At 47.5% G+C, this 23,455-nt stretch overlaps 1 protein-coding gene across 1 annotated transcript in view; it reads left to right on the top strand.

Annotated features, from left to right (window-relative positions):
- Rptor (regulatory associated protein of MTOR complex 1) overlaps positions 1 to 23,455 on the top strand; it is a 293,401-nt gene that overhangs the window by 46,213 nt on the left and 223,733 nt on the right. Inside the window, exon 2 of the mRNA XM_032914128.1 lies at positions 13,610 to 13,712. Coding sequence (XP_032770019.1) covers positions 13,610 to 13,712 — 103 coding nt within the window. The remainder of the gene's footprint in view (positions 1 to 13,609; positions 13,713 to 23,455) is intronic.

The following is a 23,455-nucleotide window of genomic DNA, read 5'->3' as shown; positions in this document are numbered from 1 at the left end:
TGAGGTCTGCTGAGTGCAACAGTTTTAGGACTTTTTGGAAACAAATATACGTTTTCTTTCCTGGGAACTAGAGGCAATAGGTTGCAGTTTTTCTTGGATCTTTGTGATTAATTTTGTTTGTGCCAAGGTAGAGGTCTTCCCATTCTAAGCCTTCATTCTGAAAGATTTCAGGCCAAGTGGAACTGAAAGCTGGGGGCACTGAACTGTATTACTTCCCCCAGAGCCCACAGCTGTTCTGTTGCATCCAGTTTGCTTTTCTGCTTGTGTTTGTTTTGAGGTATTTGAGAAGTGAGCAGTCAACACCCGGATTCTTTGCACACATCTCCATGCAGCTCTCGAGAGGGCATGTCTTTCTGGCCTGATGTCAGGGTTACACCAGCACCTGAACATACTTTTGTAGTCCTAGCCCATATTTGTGCTCTGCTCACACTTCCTGCCTGTGTTGCAAGTGTAACTTATACATCATCACCATCATCGCCATCATCTCCATCATCACCATCATCATCATCATCACCATTGACATTGACATTGTAATCGTTGACATCGTTGTCATTGTCATAATCATCATCATCAACAACATTGTTATCACAATCACCATCACCATCACCATCACCATCACCATCACCATCACCATCACCATCACCATCACCATCATTGTTTTGTTTTATTTTTCAAGACAGGGTTTCTGTGCAGCCCTGGCTGTCCTGGAGCTCATTCTGTAGACCAGGCTGGCCTTGAACTTACAGAGATCCTCCTTTCTCTGCCTCCTGAGTGATGTTTTATTTTGTTTTGTTGTAAGCAAAAATTCCTTAATTTTATATATTTTTCATTTTTTCCTTAAATCAAAAAAGTGTGTGTGTGTGTGTGTGTGTGTGTGTGTGTGTGTGTGTGTGTGTGTGTGCGCGCGATGAGATGACTCAGAGGTAAATGTTCTTGTTACCAAGCCTCATGACCTGATTTTCACCAAGACCCCACGTGGTGAAAGGTAAGAACCAGCTCAGTTCCCATGTAATACTTCTCCGTCCGTCACCTGTTGTCACCTGTCACCACCCCCTCCCCCCAAACACACACACTGCTTTTTTAATCCTTTGCTCTCCTGGCGGAGGTTCCAGGCTGGCTCTTTTGTAGAATAGCCTGCCTTATGTTGAAGGTAGTTGCTGGTGGTGCCATTTGTCTTGTTTCTCTGCGCCCTAGGTTTCCTTTGAATGGGCGCAGTCTGGAGGGCGCTCATTCTAGGTGTTAGGCCTGTTTTGAAGGCAGAGGATCCTTGTTCACTAGTTTGTCACATTATAACAGGAGTCAGTAACCTACCAGAAAGTTGCCAGGAGAGTCCCAGTGCTCAGCTGCAGGAGTGTCCTTTGCACAGCTTAGAAGCTATTCTGATTGTAGCTTGTCTTTGTGACTGTCAGTCAGCCTTGTGTCACTAATGAAATATCCAGAGAAATGATTTTGTGATCACAGTTCTAGAGAGCCAGTCAAGGTTGAGTGGTCCCTTGCCTTGAGCCTCGGTTAACATGACAATGGCCGTGGCTCATCTACTCATGTCAGAAAGAGGAGAGACATCCCTAGTGACAGTAGGTTCTATGGAATCACAAATACCCCATACAACTTCTTGAAAACAAACCTTCCATACATCCTCACAGGGGCAGCCAACATCCACGCCATAGCAGTGATTTGATTTTGCCCCGAAGCCTGCACATTACTACAGAAAGAGTGAAGTGTGAAGTGTCAGTGCTTTTCTGAACTTTTAATTGACGCTCATTTGAAAACTGCTTGTCAACCACGTAAGGCACTATGGGAATAGAAATATGAAAGAGGAAGTGTGCGTGAGTGCTCACACATGCATGCACACGCCCGTGCATTCTGTCTACACTCAAAGGCCACTTTTCTTTGCTAACTGATCTTCAGTTCTATCAGGCCAGGTATGTTCTGAACCTTTCTTGGGGCATCATGAGACTTTGGGCATTTCTGACAGGAGATCCAGAATATTTTTCTTGTCTGGAATGTGCAGGGTTTATTTGTGGTGGTTTTCTTAGGATTCACAGTGAAATCTAATGAGCCATGGGCGGTTAACACAGGTGCTTGTTAGCAGTCAACCACATGGATTCCTTTTGTTCTACCCAGGTAGAAATCACGAGTGTAGGTGAGCCCTTTGATTGCCAGCAGTCCCAGGTCCCTGAGTGCCCTACAACCTAGGGCTAGATTCGAAGGTCAGTGGGTCACACTCCAAGCCCCGAGAGCTAGGGACATGCTGCTTAGACCTTAGTGGCTGGAGACTCCGAGTGCTTATGTTGGAGGCTTATTGCTCCAGCTAAAGATTGCAAACAGCTTGGCCCTTGGCATCTTTTGTAGTCTTTAGCTTCTTGCTGGGATGGACAGCAGCATCAGGTAGCATCAGTTGATGCTGTAACTTCCCCAGTTGCAAGTCCCAGGCATTAGAGTTGCCCACAGCTAGCCTCGGTGGTCCTGTAGGGCTCTATGGTACTCACAGTGCCTTTTACCTTCCCAGAGACCACAGTGCCATCCAGCCACTGTTAGCATGCAGATGAAGACTGGGAACTGTTGGTGTTCTGTCCAGTGCTTGTCATGGACTACATTGAGGATGAAGGTTCATTCTTAGATCTCTCTCTCTGTATGTAGGTGGACTTGCCACCAGTGCCACCTCCCTGTCACAGGAGTCCTGGAATAAATCTGTGAAAAGAGGAACTGTTATGCTCATATCCTTTCCTTTCAGTGCTCAGAGCATCAAAGTTTTCTGTTGCCTTTGGAACTTTGTATGCAAACAGCTAGAAAGAGAAGTGGCCTAGGGGTTCACCACCAGCCATGATGAAGAGCACAGTGGGAATTGGAGAGAGGTGGCGCACACCTTTAACCCAGCACTCGGGAGGCAGAGGAAGGTGAGCTCAAGGCCAGCCTGGTCTACAGGGTCAGGATAACCAGGGCTACACATAGAAACTCTGTCGAGAGAAAGAAAGAAAGAAAGGAAGGGAGGGAGGGAGAGAGAGAAAGAAAAAAGAACACAGTGGGTCTGACTAGGGCTGTCAACAAGAGGTTCCAGGGAAGCACAGTGTCTGCAATACCTAGTATGAATAATTTTTGTGTCAGTTAAAAAATAAAGAGGCTGGCCAGGCGGCTCGGTGGGTAAAGGTCTCATAAGAGACGAGTTCAGTACCTGGAATACATAGAGACGGGAAGGACAGAACTGACTCTGACCTCCACATGTGCTCTGAGGTATTTGCGCCCTGTGTATTGCAGGCTATCCTCAAACTCAAAGAGATTCTCCTGCCTCTGTTCCCCAAGTGCTGAGATGAAAATTGTGTAGCACTACAAAAAGTAATTTTTTTTCAGTGAGAAAGAGCTAAAGTGGCTTTGAGGTATAGTAGTGTTGGGACTTTTTCTGCTGGACATACAACCTGGATGAGGTGACATGTCCTCCTCAGTGGCCGTTTCTGTCTTGGGAAGGCTGCGCTGAAGGACTTCCTACCCCAGAGCTGTGGAAGAACTGTTAGCTCTGTCCTTTGCTTTGGAGTCTTTCCCCCAGACACTACTGTACCAGACTGTGGTTCCATCACCTCCTTCCTGAAAATCCTGTCAGCGAGGGTCTCAGACAGTGAGGTCCTCTTGTCAGCAAGGGTCTCAGACAGTGAGGTCCAAAGACAGGCAAGGCCTGAGGACTGTGCCAGAGCTGAGGAAGTGTCCACCTCAAACTGTACCTGGAAGGCAGGTTGTGGTCTGACAAAGCATGTGTGAGCTGCTCCGTGGGAACAGCATTGGCCGCCCTGAACAGGGCCAGCAGCTAGGCTTCAGTGTTTCACATGCCCTGCCCTGTTTGTGTCGGAATGTTCCCGAAGAATATTGCTACTGAGGTTTGTTTTTTGTTTGAAGAAAGATAACCAATCTGGATCTCTCTAGATTCGGGGCAGGGGAGGCCTGAGTTTGATTCTAGCATCCATGTACAGAATTGAATGTAGTAATGTGGGTTTATATTGGAATCCTAGCACTGGGTAGGCAGAGACCGGTAGATCTCTGGGGCTTGCTAGCCATCCGTCCTAGCCTAATTGGTTGAGTTGTAGGTCAAAGAAAGACATTGTTCTGAGTGCCAACACCTGTGACTATCCTCTGGCCTCTAAATGCATGTGTACACATTCATCTGGGCACATAAACGTGTGTTCCCGTGGACATGTGCTCATGAGCACACACTCACATGCTGCCTTCTGCATTCCCATGAATACATGCATCTCTAGATGATTTTGAGACACTGAATTTTTCTAAAAACTTTACTGTACAGGTAAGGTTGATTTCTTTTTTTCTTCCAAAGCCAGGGTCTTGTTCTGTAGCCTTGGTGTTGGCATAGCGATCTTTTTCCTGCCTCAGCCTCTGGGTGCTGGGATTGCAAGTGTGTACTATCATGTCTGACAGGAAACTTCTTTATGAATTGTTTTTGTGGATTCTTCTGGAATGTTCAGCTCTCATGCTTGGTTGTCCTTGCCAGCCTTGTTTTTCAAGTGAGGCACGGCTGTATTCATAGGCACTGAGGTGTGGATGAAATACAGCCTTTCAGTTTGTGTTCTACAAGGTCATTTTGTGACTAGCTTTGGGACTAGCTCTTAAACTGGCAAGCCTGTTGAGAAGAAATGCACAGAAAGAACAGGCTGTGGAAGTACTTTGGTGATTAAGTCTTCCAGTCTTGGCTGAGGGAGCTGTGTTTGTTCAGTTCTGGGCCGCAGACCTGATTGTGTGCCATGGTTTGCTGTGCTTGGTTTAGTGGTCCATAATCCCCAAAGGATATTCACGTGTGCTGTCAGCTTTATCTCTAGGACTTTGAAAGACATTGAACTGTTGCTTTCTATTTCCTGTTTGTAATCCTTCCCACCTTTGACTCTGCACTGTGGTAATTTCTCACTTGGAATTCTCTTTAAGTAACTCAGGAATGGGGTGGTGATCTGACATTGTTTTACTGAGATTCACTAAGCCAACAGTTTTATGTTGGTGGCAAAATCCACGCCTAGGAGGCTGTACAGAGAGGACTGGCCTTAGGGTAAGTCTTAGAGATTGCAGCTCCTGGAAAACCAGTGAATACTGACTCCCCATGTCCTAGTTGTGTTAATTCAGAACCTGACTCCTGACCCATATTGGGAGGGGAAGGAACCCAGTCACATATGAGATAGTCACCTAAGGAAGAACTGCATCTCCCTCCCTAGATTCCCCATTTGGTTTCTGATAAATATCCTAATTACTCAATTTGATGATGTCACCCCTATCTGCTATTGATATTTATTCTTGGAAACTTCACCCGAGACTGCTTTGCCTGAGACTCTCTCTCTATGGGGAACTCCCCGGATGGCTGCCTATGAGGCTACTATAGTTGATTCCTGTTGGATGTTTTGAGCACCTGATTTGTTGTTCCACTCTCCTCTTTCTTTGCCCCTCTCTCACCTCCTTTTGACCCCTCCTTCCCTTTTGCTTTGGTTTTCTAAATTCACTTGGCCAAGACCTAACGTATGGTCATTGTGGATCATTCTCCAGTGTATCCCATGAGCCAGCTGAAGCCTTCCCGCTGCAGCCGGTGTATTCTTGGCTGGTCTTTGATGCTGGTGTTGTCTTCTGAAAGCATCTGTCCTGCCTTGCAGTTTGTGGATACTGAGACCTAAGAGTCCTGTTCTAGGTTCTGTTGGCCCAACCAGGATGCTGCAGTGGAAGCAGCCTCCCTGGCCACCTGAGATCCATACTGTTTTTCTGAATGTATCCCATGATGACACACCACTGGACTGTGATGGGGAGAGGGAAACATGTCTTGGGTGAATGACTTGACTTTAAGGATAATGTTGCTAATTCTAATTTATTAGTAGTTCTAAAGCTGTGGATGAGCATTGTATCGGAAAAAGTAATCTGAGTAGCTTTGGAACCAGTCCCTGTTTTGATGGACGCTCTCCTTATGAAAGACAGTTTTGCTTAACTTGGTCACAGGGCTGACATTCTCAGGTGACGTCCTGCCTCTAAAGGCACAGCATATACTAATCTAGGCTTCAGCCAAACATTTTCTGTGTCTTCCTAGTCGTAAAAATGTATGTAATACATGGGCACTTGTGAAGAAAGCCTTTGGTTACTGTGGTAAAATTATTATTTTTTAATCCCTTTCTCCAAGTAACATGCTGAAGGGACAGGTACAAAGAAGAAAAAGGGGCTCATCCACTGTTTCCTTCCAAACAACAGCTTCTGAGATTTTGTGCTTTCAGAGTGTGTGTGTGTGTGTGTGTGTGTGTGTGTGTGTGTACATGTACGTATGAGTACGAATTAAGGACATCTTTAGTAGGTTTAAATAATTCTGATCTCTAGAATAAACTGAGCTAGGTTTTTTTTTTTTTTTTTTTTTGTTTGTTTTTTTTGAGCTAGGACTTTAAAAAAATCTTGTCTATAGTTCTTTATTTTGACCCTTAGAAAACAAATATCTTAAGGTGTCTTTTGTTGGAAGTAAACTCAGTCAGCAGTCAGTCACCTGGGTGCTGCGATTATGAAGGGGAGGAGGTGTCCCTTTGTGGGACTCAGAGGTGTCCCACTGAGCTTGCTACTAGCTAACTTTGATGTTGCAGATTTCCTTTTGCCCTTTGCCTTCTACTGGACTGTCTCATAGCAGGGGAGGTAGGCTTTACAGTCAGTGTAATAGGAACAGAATTAAAAACAACACGTTTAAAGCTAAATTAGGATCCTGGCTCAGAGTAACAAACCACACTTGTAAATCCCAACATCCTTCCCTTTGTTTCCAGTTCCCAAGGAAGGAATGGAAGAAAGGAAAAAGCCAGGGATCCCCCTAGCTGCTGCTAGGGAGGAAACTCAGTTTGATGAGCTTCTCTCTGCCTTGTTGTTTGCCTCTCCTGCTGTCTTTGGATGGAGCTGGGGGCACACTGGTTTCTCCTTTCCCTCTTCTTTCTCCTCTCTTTGCTGTGTGTTTCTGACTTTCTTTATAAATTATGCACCTGTGTCGCCTCAACTCCGCTCAGGTTTTCCTGACGTTCCTAATCCTAATGAGGACTCTTGGGAGTGGGAGGTTCTGTCCTCAGACAAGTGGGTGAACAGTGCTGTGTGACATCAGTGTTGACCCTCAGGCTGGCTTCCTGCCTCACTTCCATGTGCTCGGCTGTTTATGCACAAGCACCACTCATCGTAGGCCTAGGCCACACACGTTGGTAACTTTGCTTACTCCTTGTTTCTTGCCTGCACATCGGTCATCTAGATGCTAGGCATGGCAGCCTGTGAAGTTTCGTTCAAACGTGGCAGAGCTGCTGGATCAGCCATGCCTTCCAAACAGTAGGTGGCTCTGTCAATCAGTCAGCCAAGAAGGAAGACAGACACATCTTTGTAGTATTGTCTGAATCCTGTGAATGGCAGCAGACATCAAAGTGCTCCAGTCACCATGGCGGTGCTCACTGTGTGCACAGGTCTTCGTGTCGGGGCAAGTCTGTGCTGATGTCATTTACTCAGTGGAGATTTCACTGTGTGACCATTAGTGCTCTTACCATGGTCATGTGCTCTTGTGTGTTAGAAGATATGGTGTAGGGACAAAATTTCTGATATTTGAAAAATTCTGAATTTCAGAACATATCCAACACTTCCCATTTTCCACAGCTCGAATCTAAAGTTTCCTGAAAGCTTTTGATTGGGATCCAGTTCCCAAGTGCACCTCCAGGATGGCCCAGAGAGGAAGGACCCGAGGCAGCCTGGGCACTGAGAGCTGCTGCAGACAGACAGATTCCTTCCTCTCACTGTCAGACAGATGGAAGCTGATGGATGGGCTGCAGACCAGGAGTAACTGCTGAGAATCCTACAGTCTCCCTCCCCCCCTCTTTTTGATTTTGGTGGTGGGGGACGACAAGGCCTCTTTCTGTAGTCTTGGCTATCCTGGGACTCTCTCTGTAGAGCAGGCTGCTCTTGAACTTACAGAGATCCTCTTGTCTGTGCCTCCTGAGTGCTGGGATTAAAGCTGTGCACTTACCGCACCTGATTTACAGTTTCTTGAATGATTCTCTTTTTCTCTTTTGAGATAGTTTCATGTAGTCAAAGCTGTCCTGGAATTCACTACATAGCCTAGGCTGGATCTGAACTTACTATCCTCCTGCCTCAGCATCTCAAGTGCTGTGATTGCAGGCTTGAGTCATTTTCCCTGAATTTTTTTTTTTTTTTCTTTCGGAGCTGGGGACCGAACCCAGGGCCTTGCGCTTGCTAGGCAAGCGCTCTACCACTGAGCTAAATCCCCAACCCTTCCCTGAATTTCAAAACAGCATTCTTTTGAAACTCAAAAGTAACTCCCGGAGACATAATTGTGCCATCTTTTGTTATATTCTGTCTAGAGGAAGTGTTTTAATGCCCACAATGGTTATTTTATGCAGTATTTTTACAGTTTTTGGTGCATTAAATTTGATAGCCCTTATTAAAACATTTCTATAATCGTATTAGCAAAAATTATTAATCTAGATTTTTTTTGGAATAAGGTTGCTATATAAATGAAATAAAATATTAAAAAAAGACATTTTAGCTATAGTTAAACATGAGAGTCTATACAGTTTATGCCAACATGGTTAAAATTTGTAGGCTAAGATATACTTGATTGACTTGAGAATATTTCGTAATAATCTGTTTTACTGATTTTAAATCAGTAGCTAGGTATTAGACTAAAGTCCATTTTTCTAGTATGTGTGTTAGTGTATTTGAGTTTTTTTAAATAAAAAACATAATTCATGGTGTTGATTAGGTATGTGTCACATAAGCAAATGTGTTGGATATTAGGTCCTTGAGTGTTTTTGTTCACACTTTGTGCCCAGGCCAAATACTGTTGCTTTTCAGTTCTCGGGCAGGAGGGGAGAAACTGAATCTTGAGTGATGTTCAGAGAGTCCAGGAGGCACACTGTTGAAAAGTCTGCTGCGTGTGTCACAGGACTGAAGAGGGAATATTGTGTTTTCATATGTGTTTTTGTCTGAGGAACTCACATCATAAGACTGTGTGCGGAGACCAGAAGTGAGTATCGAGTGTCTTCTCTGTTGCATTCCATCTAACTCTTGGAGACAGGGAGTTCCCCAATATGGCTATACAAGGTGCCAGTGAACTGTAGGGCCTAGGGATCCTCTTGCCTTGATCTTCCCAGGGCTGTGGTTACAGACATGAACCATAACCTGACTTTTATGTGGTTCTGGGGATATGAACTTAGGTCCTTGTGCTTGTCCAACAAATACTTTCTTTACTGATTGAACTGTCTGCTAGCTCTTGAGGTCCCCCCTTTTCTTTTAATAACTAACTCAGAACATATTTACTAAGAACTGCAGTAAATAAGTAAGTTGGATTGAATGCTGCATCAGTGTCCTGACCCCCTTCTCTGTCCTTAGTGTGGGGGAACCAGGTGCACCCAGCATGGAGCTTGCTGCTGTGGGAGCTGGGCAACCCACCTTGTTCTTCCTCCCTGACCTGTGCTTTTGTGAGTCAGGCTGTAACTGAGAGGCCTCTTAGCATCACTTAACACAGAGGCCGTCACTGACAGGATGCAGAGTCCAGACTCCACCGTGGACTTCCTGGGTTTTGAGCAAAGACTGCAGCAAGACACCGAGCCAGCACTAGTCAGATGACCTTGTCACTTCCTCCTTGGGTGTGTGGGGCTACACAGTGGGGTGTTCAGAAGGCACACAGTAGGCTGCTCCTAGGGTAGTTACAGCTGAGCTCTAACCTTAGGCCATTGATAGTGCGTTTTGCTTTGGGCTTTGTGTAGGAGACAGGAGGTTAGTTTGAGGGATTTTTTTCTTTGCAGACCAAGGACACAACAAGAAGCCAGTGAATGGGTGGAGTTCAGTTGTGGTGAATCAGTTGTGGTGGACTCTGGTAGTCCCTTGGTCTCCTTGTTCTGAGATCCCACCGGCTGCCAGAAACTTAGGACAGCACAGAGCCCTTACATACACTGTTTCTTACTTGTGATACCTGTTAGGGATGCATTTGTAAAGGAGGCACAGGGAGTGTAAGCACAAAAAAGTAACACACAGCGGAGCAGTCCTGTCGTAAGGGTCTGTAAAGGTGGGCTTCTCCTCCACAGCCCATCCCCTTCCTGTGTGTGAGTGTGAGTGTCTGTGCCATGCACAAGTGTGCAGAGGCTGGCACTGGGCAGGGGTGGTTCTCTTCTTTCAGCATCTGGGCCCTGGGGAGTAAATGCAGGTCCCTGGGCTTGGCCAGCAGCCTTACCAGTTGAGTCACCTCACCAGCCCTCAACTCTGGAAGGGAGGACCACTCTTTGGCTTCTCTTTGTCTTATCTGATTGGCAGTTTGCTCTTCCTGCTTTGGAGCCATAACTAAATGGACAAGCATTGCTTGCACACAGTCATTCTTACACCACGCAGAGCTCTTAATGGGGATATGAACCCCAAGCACAGGATGCATAATTCCCAGATAAGTGCAGTTGGAATTTGCAGGCTGTTTATGTCTGGAATTTTTCATGTACTGTTCTCTGACTGAAGATGTTAAGTAAGGAACTTTGAGGCCTGAACTGTATGGATTGCTGTGTCTGTGGAGAGAGAAGGCTGAGATGACTGAGCAAAGCCGCATTTCTTCAGGAAGTGACTTAGAGCCTGATCCAAGATCTTGTTCGGGAGTTTATGGAGACCTTGTGAGTTCTATGTTATACCAGTGGAAGAGACTTAAGACTCTCTCTAGCAAGATGACAGCGATGTTTGCATGAAACCTCTTGGTTTATACAGTCCTCAGGCTGAGTCTGCAAAAAATTAATTGATCAGCTCTGTGATCACTTACATATTGGGAAGCTAACTAGAAAGTACAGTTATTTTTATCCTCTGATTGATTTTCGCCTTTCCCTCTGACAATGGGTAAATAGCTTGTTTTCAGGTTTACAATGAGATGCTTCTGGACAGTTCTGTGGAAGATGCTTTTGGAGGTGTGAGCATTGCAGGGAGAGAAGAAGGGTGGAAATATCCTTCTCCCATAGACCTTTAAATTCTGTGCTGAACAACAGACACTTGGACAGCTAGAAATGGACGGCTGTCTGTGGAAGAGGCCATCGCCATCCTTTCATGCTGCTTTAGAAAAGTTATTGTAGAAGTTTCTCACAACACAGTAAGACTTGATACAGAGACGGGAGACTGTGGGAGAGGATGAGGCACAGGCCGTGTGATAGGGTGTTTGCACACTCACAGGAAAACCAGCAGCAAGCCCATGTAGTTACAGATTTAGCAAAGTGACCCCCCCCCCAACACACGCACGCGCGCGCGCACACACACACACACACAGAGAGAGAGAGAGAGAGAGAGAGAGAGAGAGAGAGAGAGAGAGAGAGAGAGAGAGAGAGAAGAGCAAGTGGTCAAATGGAGTTGTCATGGGCAATGAGTGTGTCCTCCAGATGTTCATGAAGAATACAGGCATGCTTCTGATGACATTTTGGGTCTTCCTGGGGAAGGAGACCATAGTCTTCTTTGCTTTATATGTCACAGCGGTCAAAGGAGACTTGACCATATGTGGAGATGCTGTGATCTCTCTGTGAGAGGAGCGTATGTGAAAATGTTGCTTCTTGTTAAGTTTGATTGGAATATTAGTGCAGTCCGTCCAGTGGGGTTTAAAGTGTGACTAAGGAGCTGGAGCTGGACTGCTGTCCAGCATTGGCCGCTGTTTCAGAGGACTCAGGTTAGAGTCCAGCACTTAGATGGTGGCCAGCGACTGTCTGTAACTCCAGGGTTAGGGGATCTGGTCCCTTTCTGCCATTGCACAAAGGTGCAACACCTGGGCACATAAGCAATAAGTGAATAAGTGATTGGTTTGGAAAACAGGTGAGGATTAATTAGCTATGTAGCATTATTTGGAGAAAACCTGGCCTTCAGTTATTATGCAAGGCACAATGGTTAATCTTCATGGTCAACTTAAATGGATTTAGGGTCGCTGTGGAAACACCTGTGGGGTGTGTCTGTGATGGTGTCTCCTAAAGTGTTTAACTGAGGACTGAGGACACATCCTTTGTGGGCAGCACAATCCCCTGGGCTGGTTTCCTAGACTGAATAGAGAGAGAGGAAGCTGGGTGCTGGATTCTTTCCTCTCTGCGTTCTGATGGCTGCAGTGTGACCAGCTGCTTCATGCTTCTGCTGGCAGGGTGGCCTGCACCCCCAAACTGTGAGGCAGAATAAGCCTTCCTTAGATGGCCTGTGGCAGGTGTTTTGTCACAGCAGTAAGCAAATGACTGACCCACAGGATGAAGATGAGGTGTATGAGCTTGGTCCCTGGGGAGTGCTGTGCTGGTCACTGCATCATTTATCTCTTGGCAGACTTTGCTACTTAAGGGTCCTGAGATGTCATTCTAGGAGTCAAGGAAAGTATTGGATGGAACTGGAACTAAGACCCAAGCTAAGAGAGTAGGTGAGACTGGACATGGTGTGTTCCCAGCAGGAATTGGGGTGCCCGGGTAGAGAGGACCAAGGCTTGGAGGTGGAGGATTTCAGGTGACAGAGAGTGTGTCACTGACCTTCAAAGAGCCGAGCTTTGACTTAAAAGCACAGGGAGCTGCCACGTGTGAACTACAGCTTTGATATGCAGCCTGCATCCAGGCAGGCTGGCCCATGTGTTCTTACACATATGTGCTGGGTGTGATGGAGGCCAGTGAGAGTTGATGGTTTGGAGTGCATCCCGAGCAGACATTTCCACTAGGATGTAAAGTGGGTTGGGACTTGATAGTGTAGGGTGTTGGTGCCGCTAAGGATGGTGGAGGGCGAGGAGGGCTGGTACTCTGTCTGAATGCATCCTTCTCCCACCCAACTTATTTTTCCAAGACAGGGTCTCACTGTGTAGCTCAGGCTTAAATTCTCAGCCCTACCGTAGTGGTGGATTGCAGTGTGTGCTTGGTGTTGTGCTGGTGCAGATCTTCATCTCTTAGGTTTCCCGGTGTCTCTAGCGCCCGTGACCAGTGACTGTACGCTGTGTGTGAGGGCATGAAGGACGTGGGCTAAGATGTGCTGAGTGGGTGGGGCTGCTTCTTAGAGCTGGAGCAGTGGGAAAAGAAGGTGGGAGGAGCTGTATCAGGTGCCGTTGCTCTAGCAGAGAGCAGAACATACCCGGTGTCGTGGTGTATGCCTTTAATCCCAGCACTCAGAGAAGTCAGGTCTGTCTCTGTGAGTTCTAGGACAGCAGGACTACACAGAGAGATCCTGTCTTAAAAACAGAAATCCCAAATAAAGCACTGAAGGCTCAGACAGCAGCCACAGGTGGAGAGAAGCAGTGAAGTGGTGTGACATGGGTAATGAGGGTTTTAAAGACAAGCCGCCAGTGAACAAGGAGGAGTGGACTCGGAATGAACATGGCACGGATGTCCCACAGAGTTCTCAGCTGCACTAATACGGGCTAAGTCTCTCGCCCCTCACAGCGCTGAGCACTGTAAGATAGGTTGCCTTTTGATCAGTTGATTTTAAGGAAGCTCCTGCATGTGCTGCTTTTAACCCTCTGCCCTGTCCTCAGAGGTGGGCTAACCCAGGGTACAGGAGCAGCGCTGCAAGAGTGACTGAGTAGGACAGTGCAGGAGGAGCCAAGTATTCTGGGGATAAGTCTGGAGTCCATGTTGAAATACTGTTTCTGTTGTGCTTCCAGATGAAGACAGTTAGTGTGGCCTTGGTCCTGTGCCTGAATGTGGGTGTGGATCCTCCAGATGTGGTGAAGACCACACCTTGTGCTCGATTGGAATGCTGGATTGGTAAGTGCCAGCCCCTCTGATGGGCACCTGTCATGTAAACTGTTGTTTTAGATAACATGTTCAAGGAACATCAAAATAACTATTGGTTTCTGTATCTTTTCCTTTAAAATGTGTTAGTGTATGGCTTGTGCCTATACATGGTGTATAATGGAGCTATGACTACTTTTGAAAAATGGAATGACTCATTTGTATATAAGTAATATTTATAGAAAAGGTAAATGGAGCTCTCTGAAGCAAAGTGTTGTGGTATAAATTATAGATGATAGTAGCAGCATTCGTGCTTGTAGTGGACTGAGTGTGGCTTAGAGCAGCTCCCAGGAGATTAGGCCATTTAATCCCCTCCGAAGCCCCACAGCAGTGCACATGTGGAGGTCAGAGGATGACTGTCAGAGTCAGCTCTCTCCTTTCACTCTGCTTGTCAGGCTGGGTGGCAACTGGGTCTGTTTACCTGCTGAGCCATCTGACTAGCCCCTGCCTGGTTATTGAAGCCGGGGAAAAGGAGATACAAATGAGGACCGTGCCTTAAGCGGTCCTGTGAGTACGTGCTGGAGTTGGGAAACCTCCGTCAAGTAAGGAGACCGCTCATTTAGAAGAGACTGGAGCTGCGTGGCGTGCATGCACTCCTTTAATTCCAGTATTTGGGAGGCAGAGGCAGGTGGATCTCTGTTTGAGATAGTTAAGTTCTAGGTTAGTCATGTACATTATCTTTAATAAATGGGGAGAGGTGGGTGATGAATCATGTGTGTGATAAAATTCCTGTGTGAGCATTTCCAGGGTGCACACAGCTTGCCGCCACAGTCTCCTTAGGAGTGTTTGCATCACAGCGGCAGCTGTGTGTCCCCTCTTCCAACCCCAGCCCACCCTTGGTCTCATGAGGGTTTTCTTTTTAAGACAGGATTCTTGTGTTCTCTAGGCTTGCTCCCCTGCCTCCACCTCCTGAGTGTTGGATCGCAGGTGGGCACCACCACGACTGGCTAACCGGTTCAGAAGGACGTCCGCTTTTCCTAGATTGAGTACTTTGAGTTCGGATTTTACTGGGACTTGGGCCTGCTCTGGGCTCTTGTGATGTGGTAACACAGGATAAAGAAAAACAGCGTGAACGGCTGGCTTCAGCTGATGCTTGGTATCTGTTATTTCACACTTTATTTTGAAAAAAGATTTTTAAAGTTGCAGGCAGAGCAGTGGCCGCTCTCCTGGTTCAGTGAGTGCTTGGAACTCTTGGTGTTAGGGCCACCACAGAGAGTCTCTTCTGAGGAATCCGCCTGTCCTCTGCAGCACATCTACCCTGAGCATGGCTCCCGACCACTGGCAGAGGACTGCAGAATAGAGCTGCTGTGCTCCTGCAGTGCTCACCAGCCCTGTCGGGTGGGGTGACATCATTTACCTGTCCATCATTTGTGATTGGTCTGAGCTGACGCGTGGCTCGTTAGCACTTGAGCATCCTTTCTGGGCCCCGTTCTCAAGAGAAGGTGCTTGGGGACCATCCAGTCCGTTGTTGCCAGTCAGCACTTGGGGCTGTGCTTGGCCGGTCAGCAGGGGTTGGGGGAGGTTAGTTTACATAGACAAGGTTCTTCTTAAGTCAGAGTGGGGCTGACCTCTACTAGAAAGCTGGGAAGGCAGGTCTTAGTGGAGAATGCTATGTAGACTGGGGACTTGAGTGAGCATGTGCTTGTCATGAACAGTGACTAGAAGGAGGCTTCTGGAAGTGTAGAGAGGAAGGCGCGTGTGAGAGCAGAGAAGGCAGGTTACAGTAGTCAGAGGAACAAGGGTTGGTCAAGAGGCTGTACAGGTTGTGAGGCACACCCAGGCTTGGTTTGCGGTAGCAGACCAGGTGACCTGTAGTACCGGTTGCCATCCAGTGACTTTGATGTGTATGTGGCTATATAGGAGGCTACAGACTTGTGTTACGTGTCTGGTCTTAGCATTTTGTGCTGTCACCCAAAGTCAAAGAACCATGATTTCCTCAGGATGCCAGCTCCATTCACCCAGCCTCTCTGTCCGCTCAGTTGCTTTGAGTTTCTGTCTTCCTGAGAGGAGCTGATGGTGCCACCTACCTCATGACTCAAGGGGATTGACTGGGACCCTGCGATCAGCTCCATGCAGAGACTTTGACAGGCTTTTTGTCATGCCTCAACTCTAACCCCAGTGTCCTAAAACTCCTAGTTTGTGCTTCTATAACAAAATATAGGAGACTAGGTAATTCGTACAGTTCTGTAGACTGTAAAATTCAAGCCATGTGGTGGCAGATGGTATGTTTGGTTTCTGCTTCCAAGATGTCACCTTGAACACTTTCCTTACTTGGTGGAACCCAGCAAAGGGGCTAGCTAGTTGCTTTCAGCCCCCACATCCCCAGCCCTTAGTTAAAATTTTTTTTCCCCCAAGACACGGTTTCTTGGTGTAGTCCTGGTTGTCCTGGAACTCGCTCTGTAGACCAGTCTGGCCTTGAACTCAGAGAGATCTGCCTGCCTCTGCCTCCTGAGTGCTGGGATTAAAGGCATGTGCCACCAACACCCAGCTTGCAGCCCTTTTTGTAAAGTTTCTATCCCTCATCTTAGGCACTCCTGCTCCCCCTCCTGGCACTGTCATGCTTGGGGGTTATGTTCTAAGATAGGAATTTTGGGGGGACATATTTATATCATAGTATCAACTGGTGCTCACCCTTCTACAGTATCCCCTCCCTTTCCTCTCAACACAGCAGGGGCCAGGGCCACTTGTGCCCACCTGTGTGGTTGAAGGGGGCGTGTAGCAGACGTGCCTCCGTGCCTTGTTAGCTGTTTTGAGTGTGCTGGCCTCTGGGATGTCCGTGAGCTTAGGGTTGAAGTCTAGCAGATGTCAGATGGTGGAATGTATGGTGTTCTTATTCCATCTAACAGATTAGACCTTTAGTATGTCAGACAGTTGTTGAAGCTTAGCCCAGAGCTTTGCTGGAAGCTGTGAGTGTGACTGTGGCCTTGTAGGAAGGGAGACGCAGCTGCCTGTGCTGGAGTGAGACTGCTCTGATCTCAAAGGACACCAGGACCCATGTGTGGTGTTTCTTGTGTTTGCACCACCTGAGCTTGAGCCAGAGAGGATCCCAAGGCCACCTGGAGAGCACGTCAGTCAGTGCCTCTGTGGAGGAAGTAAGGCACAGGCCCCTGTCACCTGTCCCAGGTGGTACGATGTGAGCTGTGAATATCATGGAGTAAAAGCATCGTTGGCTGGTCTCCAGGAATTGTAAGCTCTTGGGGAGCCATTGTTTTTCCCTCATTCCTCTGCTTTAAAAATGCTGTTTTGTCTTCTGGCATCGAAGCCTGTCTCTTTTCAGAAAAGCAGGGAGAGGCCGTTTGGTTTTATAACTGACATTAAATGCTACAGCAGTAATACTAAAAATGGTCCACTAAATGGGGTGCCCCTGCTTGTGGGGACTGCTTGCCTGAGAGCAGAGTACGGAGCCAGCCGCTGAGCAGAGAAGGTGGGATGGGCTGTCTCTGTTCTAGCTTGTAGTAGTTTGGCTGTCAGAAGCATGGAGATTCTGGTACCCCAAAGCGATTTGGGAGACACGTGGCCCCTGTTGCCCAGAAGCTCTTCAGATGAACTGAAGACAGTGAGTGCATCTGCTCTTGGCTTTGGTTGCAGAGCACATGCACAGAGCCTGCTACTAGCTTGGTAGATGATCCTGGATGTAGTAAGAGGTCACCTGAGTGGCCTGGATCTGGAGAATGCTATGGTGAAGGTCACATGGGCATGGCTGCACAGCAGAGCAGTGACCTTGGGCTGGCTGAGCTTGGAGCCCCAGGCAGGCAGTGGGGTTTGCTGTGACCGGGGCTCTCTGGGCAGTGGCATAACCACAGAGGCAGTTGGAGTCTCTGCTTTTTGGGCTCTTGGTTTAGAGTACTGTAGTCTCTATTCTGGTAGCTTAAGGTAGTGTCCCTGTCCCCTTCAAGGGAGGATAGCATAACTGCTGTGGTTTCCTCCTCAGGCCTTTCCAGTAGACACCCCCCGCCCCCCAGGCTGTATTTTAAGTCAGGGATCTAGCCACTCCCCCCTCCTCCTCCCTCCCCTCTCCCCCACCAGGTTGTAAAGTATTGCAGCTCCTGGTTTTTATCATTCTGTAGGCATGCAGGATATGAGGCTTTTGGGAACAAGACCAGCTGTGTTTGGTAGCTTTTGCCCTAAGATCCTGTCCTGCTCCAGGGCTGAAGGTCCCACCACTGGTCAGACCCAGGAGTGGGTCTGCTCAGCTCTGCGGAGCCTGGTGGCTGGGCTTTTTCTCTGAAGCTCAGTCAGGAGACGGGCCCCACAGTGTGTGCCACTAATTATAAAATGGAAGGATGGCATTATGATTAATAAGATACAGTCATCAAGAGCCATCCCTAATTTCAAAGTAACCCTTTTGCTATTATGTATTTTCTCAATCAAAAATTAGCCATTCAAGGTTACACAACTAATTAATGGCGGAATCCTTGAAAGACACTCTGTGATTTACACTCCATGCAGTAGGCAGTGCTCAGCTAATAAGTCAATTAGCGGGTGTTTAAGTGTCTGCTAACACAGGCACAGAGAATGCAAGGGCTCCTAGAGCCTCAGGCTCTGTGTGCTGCTCCTGCTCTTGTGTTTTTCCTGTGGCAGCCTGCACACGAGAGGAGCTGCACTTGATCCCAGTTGTGGGCAGATTCTCATGGCCACCCCAGACCCAGCACAACAGAACCAGAAGCCCACATTCCCAGTGCCTTTGATGGCTCGTGGCAGCACGTTTTCTTATTTGATTCTCATCTGAGTAGGAGTGTCAAGTGGGCTCAGCTGGCTTCTTTCCTCCTTAGGGGTGACCCTGCTTTTCAGAGTAGGACCAGATACAGGAGTCCACACAGGTGGTATCTCTCAGAGCCTTCCTGGAGTGTCAGGGATGACAGTGGTTCTTTGGAAGGAAAGTCTGGTGGGCAGTGCATCAAGGGGTGTGTGTGTGTGTGTGGGGTGTGTGTGTGTGTGTGTGTGTGTGTGTGAGAGAGAGAGAGAGAGAGAGAGAGAGAGAGAGAGAGAGAGAGAGAGAGAGAGAGAGAGAGTAAAGGAGAGAGAGTGAGCAGTCCTGCTGGTGCTGATGGGCAGCCTATGGGACTGTAGGCCAGGTCAGCAGACAGCTTCGGCTCTCCTGGGTTAGGGGTGCTTAGCCACATGCCCTCCACATGATGTTAAGTGTGCAATTCAGTGGGTCTATGCTGAAGATCTATAGATGAGAGAAGCCTTTAAAAGCCAAGAGTTTTACAGTGATGCCGACCATCATCACTGCCTTCCTAGTTCACTTGACACTGGTCAGCACACCCAGTTAATCTCTGCTGGTGATGTCAGGTGACCCTTTCTGTTCTCCTTACTGTTTGCTCTCCCTCCATGGCTCTTCTCCCGCGCACTGGCATATTTTCCGGAGGAAATAAAATTAATTGACTGCAGGGATTTCTAGTAGATCAGAAGTGACAGCGGTAGCCTAGCCTGTTGTATGACTGCCTTTCTGAGAGATGAGAGAGAGAGAGAGAGAGAGAGAGAGAGAGAGAGAGAGAGAGAGAGAGAGAGAATGGGGCGTGAGACTGCACACTCCCCTATTCATCCCTGATAGGGAGTCCCATGACAGACCGAAGTATGGGTCAAGATCTTACTTTATGGTTTAATGAGTTTTACTGGAGTTGCTTGCTTACAGGAGTCGGGGTGAGCTACTTATAGGCACAGAACTGACTCTGAGAGTGTCTGCCCAGGTAGCTCAGCCGGCCAGAGCCTCTTCTGAGCCACCTTGCTGACCTCTTTCAGGCTGCTTGCCTTCTCCCTCCCTTTTTCCTTTCCTCCCTCCCCCTTTTCTCTTGTCTGTGTAGTCCTGGCTGTCCTAGTACTCATTCTGTACAGCAGGCTGGCCTGCCCCTGCCTCTTGAGTGCTGGGATTAAAGACTTGCACCACCATGCCCAGCTGTCTGTTGTCTTAACAGCTCCTTTGAGAGAGACTCTCAGCAGCCTTTACCGCTTACTCTTGGGGGAAGGCAGGGCCTAGTGAAACTGGTCAGTTTCAGGGACTTTGAAGCTATTTGAGTTGTTTGCCTTCTATCTTAAGAATCTCCCTGGCACATACAATGTTTCCCTGTCGTGGAAACCGCCACACAGCAGACTCACTTGGTCCCTTCTGTGGATCAGTGGGTGCTCTGATTGAGGCCAGTGGTGGAAGATGAGCAGTTGGCAGGCTACCTCTGCTGCAGGGCTGAGTTTTCAACTTGTCAAGATGTGTCACGAGCTGTGTGATTTGTAACAGTAGCGAAAGTTCAGTTATGAAACAGCAACAAGATTGTATGGTTGGAGGGTCAGGACAACATGAGCAGCTGTGTTAAGGGGTTGAAGATTAGGAAGGTGGGGAAGCACTGTCTCTGCTGTGTCCTGTGTGGTGTATGAGGGGTGACTGCAGCCTTAGTTGGGAAGAAGGGGTGGGCGGAAGTTCAAGTGGAAAGGGTAGTGTCATCCTCCTTAGCACTGACACCCCTGACTCCTGCCCTCTCTGAGCCCTGACAGAGAGAGGCCAGACAGACTTACCTTTCCATAGAGGAAACCAGTTCTCTTTTCTCAACCACAGGTCCCCACTGTCGCAGTCACTGCACAGTTAGTGTGGGGGATGACTGTGCTCTCTACTGTGTCAGTGGTTTCCTATGCCCACGACAGACAGCATGGCCTGCTGTTTGAAAGATTTCTCTGTTCATCTGCATAGGTGGCTTCTAATTGTAATCTTCAGGGCTGTAGCTACAGCCTGGTTGGTTGAATTCAGTGCACCAAGTCCTGGATTTGACTCTCAGCACTACATGAACTGGGTGTGATGATACATGTCTGACATCCTAGGAGAGCCAGAAATTAAAAAATTGCTACCAGCTACCTAATGGGTTTTCAAACACTAGAGGTGCATGAGGCCCCATCTCTTAAAAGTGTTTTTGATATTCAGTAATATAGCCAGCCTCTGCCTCTTGCTAGCCATGTGGTGTAGTTAGTCACGGTCTGTGGATGGGGTCCTCAGGATTGTTTTCAGATCCCAGGACTGTCTTCCCATTGAGAAAAGAGAAATGAAGACTGATGTCATAGCTTGTGTTGGTCAGAACAAATTTCCCATAGGTCCTCACAGTTTCACTCAGCAACATGGTGCCCAGTCCTTCTGGAGCTTGAATTGGAGCACCCAGAAACTCCAGCACCTGTGCTTGAGAAGTCCTCTGAGAGTTTGGACACACTGCTTGTAAAGTTCCCTTCCAGATACAGAATCTGTCACTAAGTCTTGTGATTAATCTTATCAAAAAAATTCATAGTAACGAATGTACATAGAATCAAATAGTGCTAAAAGCCCTGTCAGGAGACAGCCACCTCATCCTCTGCAGAGGAGCCCCACTTTTCACAGGGTAATGGCACTGGCAGCAAGTCTACCAGAGGACGAGAACTTCATCCTGAAGTGTAAGGCCTGGGATCTTGTCTATGGCAAATGCTTGACACACACACACACACACACACACACACACACACACACACACACACACACACACACACACACACACACACACACTGTTGGCCAGGGTTTCATCTGCAAGATGGAGTGCATGAGCATTGTGGAAGCTGTGTAGTGCTTTGGGTGCAGGAGTGGCAGTGTTCATTGGAAGCTTGACAGGGCTGACTGCTGCTTACTCTAATGCTTTTCACTGTTTGCATCTTAGCACACACTTAGCACACACACACCCTTCTGCAGTCAGGGAGTGCCCCTCCCAGTCTGCTTGCAGGATCACTGACTTCTATGCTCTCAGTGTAACTCTTGGGTTCCATGTTTTCCTCATTCCCCCCAAGTCTAGCTGAGTTGCAGAGTTAAGTTTATGATTATGAATAAAAACTAAGTGAGAAAAAAAAATCCAACTTTTAAAAGACTGTCCTTGGTAAACCAGAAATGCATAACAGTTTTCTTAAAGTTCAGTTGCCAAGGATGCTTTTAACATTTTGTAGATGAAACTAGAGCCTGTGAGAAAAGCCATGGATGGAGCTGACCGTGCATGGCAGCGTCAAGGAGCACCTGCAAAGCAGTCCAGGAGCCGAGCTGCTCCTGCTTGCATGGCCTGCTGTTTTCACCCAAAGCAAAGGCACATGCGTTCTAGAAAGTGAATGAGGAAATCAGCTGATAATGATAGGATTTGAGATTTCAAATAAAACATTCGAATTTGGAAATTTTTATCTGTGACTCTGAGTTGGTGGCTTCTTTTTGCTAGAAGCATTCTCTGATGAGATGGTGTTGTGTCAGTGAGTGTGGATTTGTTTTCAACACCAGGGAATGAAATGTGATTTGTATCACTCAGAGAGCTAATGTTTTCTAAAGGATCACTTGTTGGAGATTGTTCTAATGCTTTGATTTAATCAGGAGTCTGCATGTCCAAACACTAAAGGTCCTGTGCTCAGTTGGTTTTTGATTGATCAATAAAGATGCCAGGAACCAATGGCTGGGCAAAGGGAGACAGGATGGGACCCTTAGAGTTGCTCGGGCTAGGACAAGGGGGTGGGGTGAATCACCACGAAGCTGTGGGATACGGATGGGTGTAGGAGCTGCAGGAGATAAAGCCAACCAGCCTGTGAGATTTCGGGTGGCCACTGGCCACTTCCCCGATTGTGCTTAGGGTAGCAGGAGGAGGACTAGACGTGCCCAGCCATTGAGCTAGATGGCGTATTAACCATAAGCCGATGTGTGTCCATCTTTCATTCACGATCCAAAGATTCCCTGGGCAGGAGGCTGGAAGTGCAACCTGCATGGTGTAGCTAAAAACAAATGGCTACAGTCATTGCCTTGTGACACAAAGCCACCATGGGGAAAAGAGCCACCTGGGTGCCACCAGGCCAGCCCTTCATTGCTGTGCCGTGATTCAGATGCCATCTATCAAATAATGGTACAGAGATGTCTTAGCAGAAGAAAGAGGCATGGCCACTAAGTTCCTGCTTAAGGTCTCCTCTTCCTACTGTGACTGTATGTGAGCGAGTGCCGTGAGTTTTCTCCGTATGCATCAACTACAACCACAAGTGTTGGAGGGTGGCTTGAGGGGACACAGACCCAGTCAGGACTCCAGCTGTCATGTGTTCAGCTACGTGCTGGAGACAGCTACATTCTTCTCCCTAAACTCAGGCTGGCTGGGAACTCGACATATACATGAGGATGGCCTTGAACTTCTGATCCTCCTGCCTCTACCTACTGAATGCTGGAATTCCAGGGATACACCTCCATGCCTGTTTCTTTTGTAGCATTGAGGATGGAATCCAGAGCTTTGCGAATGCTAGGCAAAGTACTCCACCAACTGGGCTACATCTTCAGCTCGTTCTCACTGAGCTTCTGGGGAGATCATAGTTTTCATGTTTAGACATAGTGGGTTTGTCATACTTAGTTTAAAAGTTATTTTACGTACATGAGTGTTTCTCTCACATGTACATCTGCACTGCATGCATGCCTGATGCTGGGGGTCGGAGGAGGGCATTGGATCCCCTAGAACTGGAGTTAAGGAGGTTGTGAGTTATGATGAGGGGGCTAGGAATTGAACAGAGCTCTGCAAGAATAGCACATGCACTAACTGCTGAGCCATCTTCCCAGCTCTGGTGTCATAGTTAAATGAATAAATAAAGGTAAAATAATTTTTCCTACAAATACTCCTTTTCTCCCTCACTTGCTTATCCTCTATAAAGTACAGACTGGCCTTGAGCTTGCCCGACTCCTATTTTAATTCAGTGTTTATCAATAGACA

This window comes from Rattus rattus, chromosome 9 (assembly GCF_011064425.1).
Source record: "Rattus rattus isolate New Zealand chromosome 9, Rrattus_CSIRO_v1, whole genome shotgun sequence".
In the NCBI taxonomy this organism is placed as follows: Eukaryota; Metazoa; Chordata; class Mammalia; order Rodentia; family Muridae; genus Rattus; species Rattus rattus.
The sequence above is the reverse complement of the archived record's forward strand: the minus strand, read 5'-3'. Positions and strand labels throughout refer to the sequence as shown.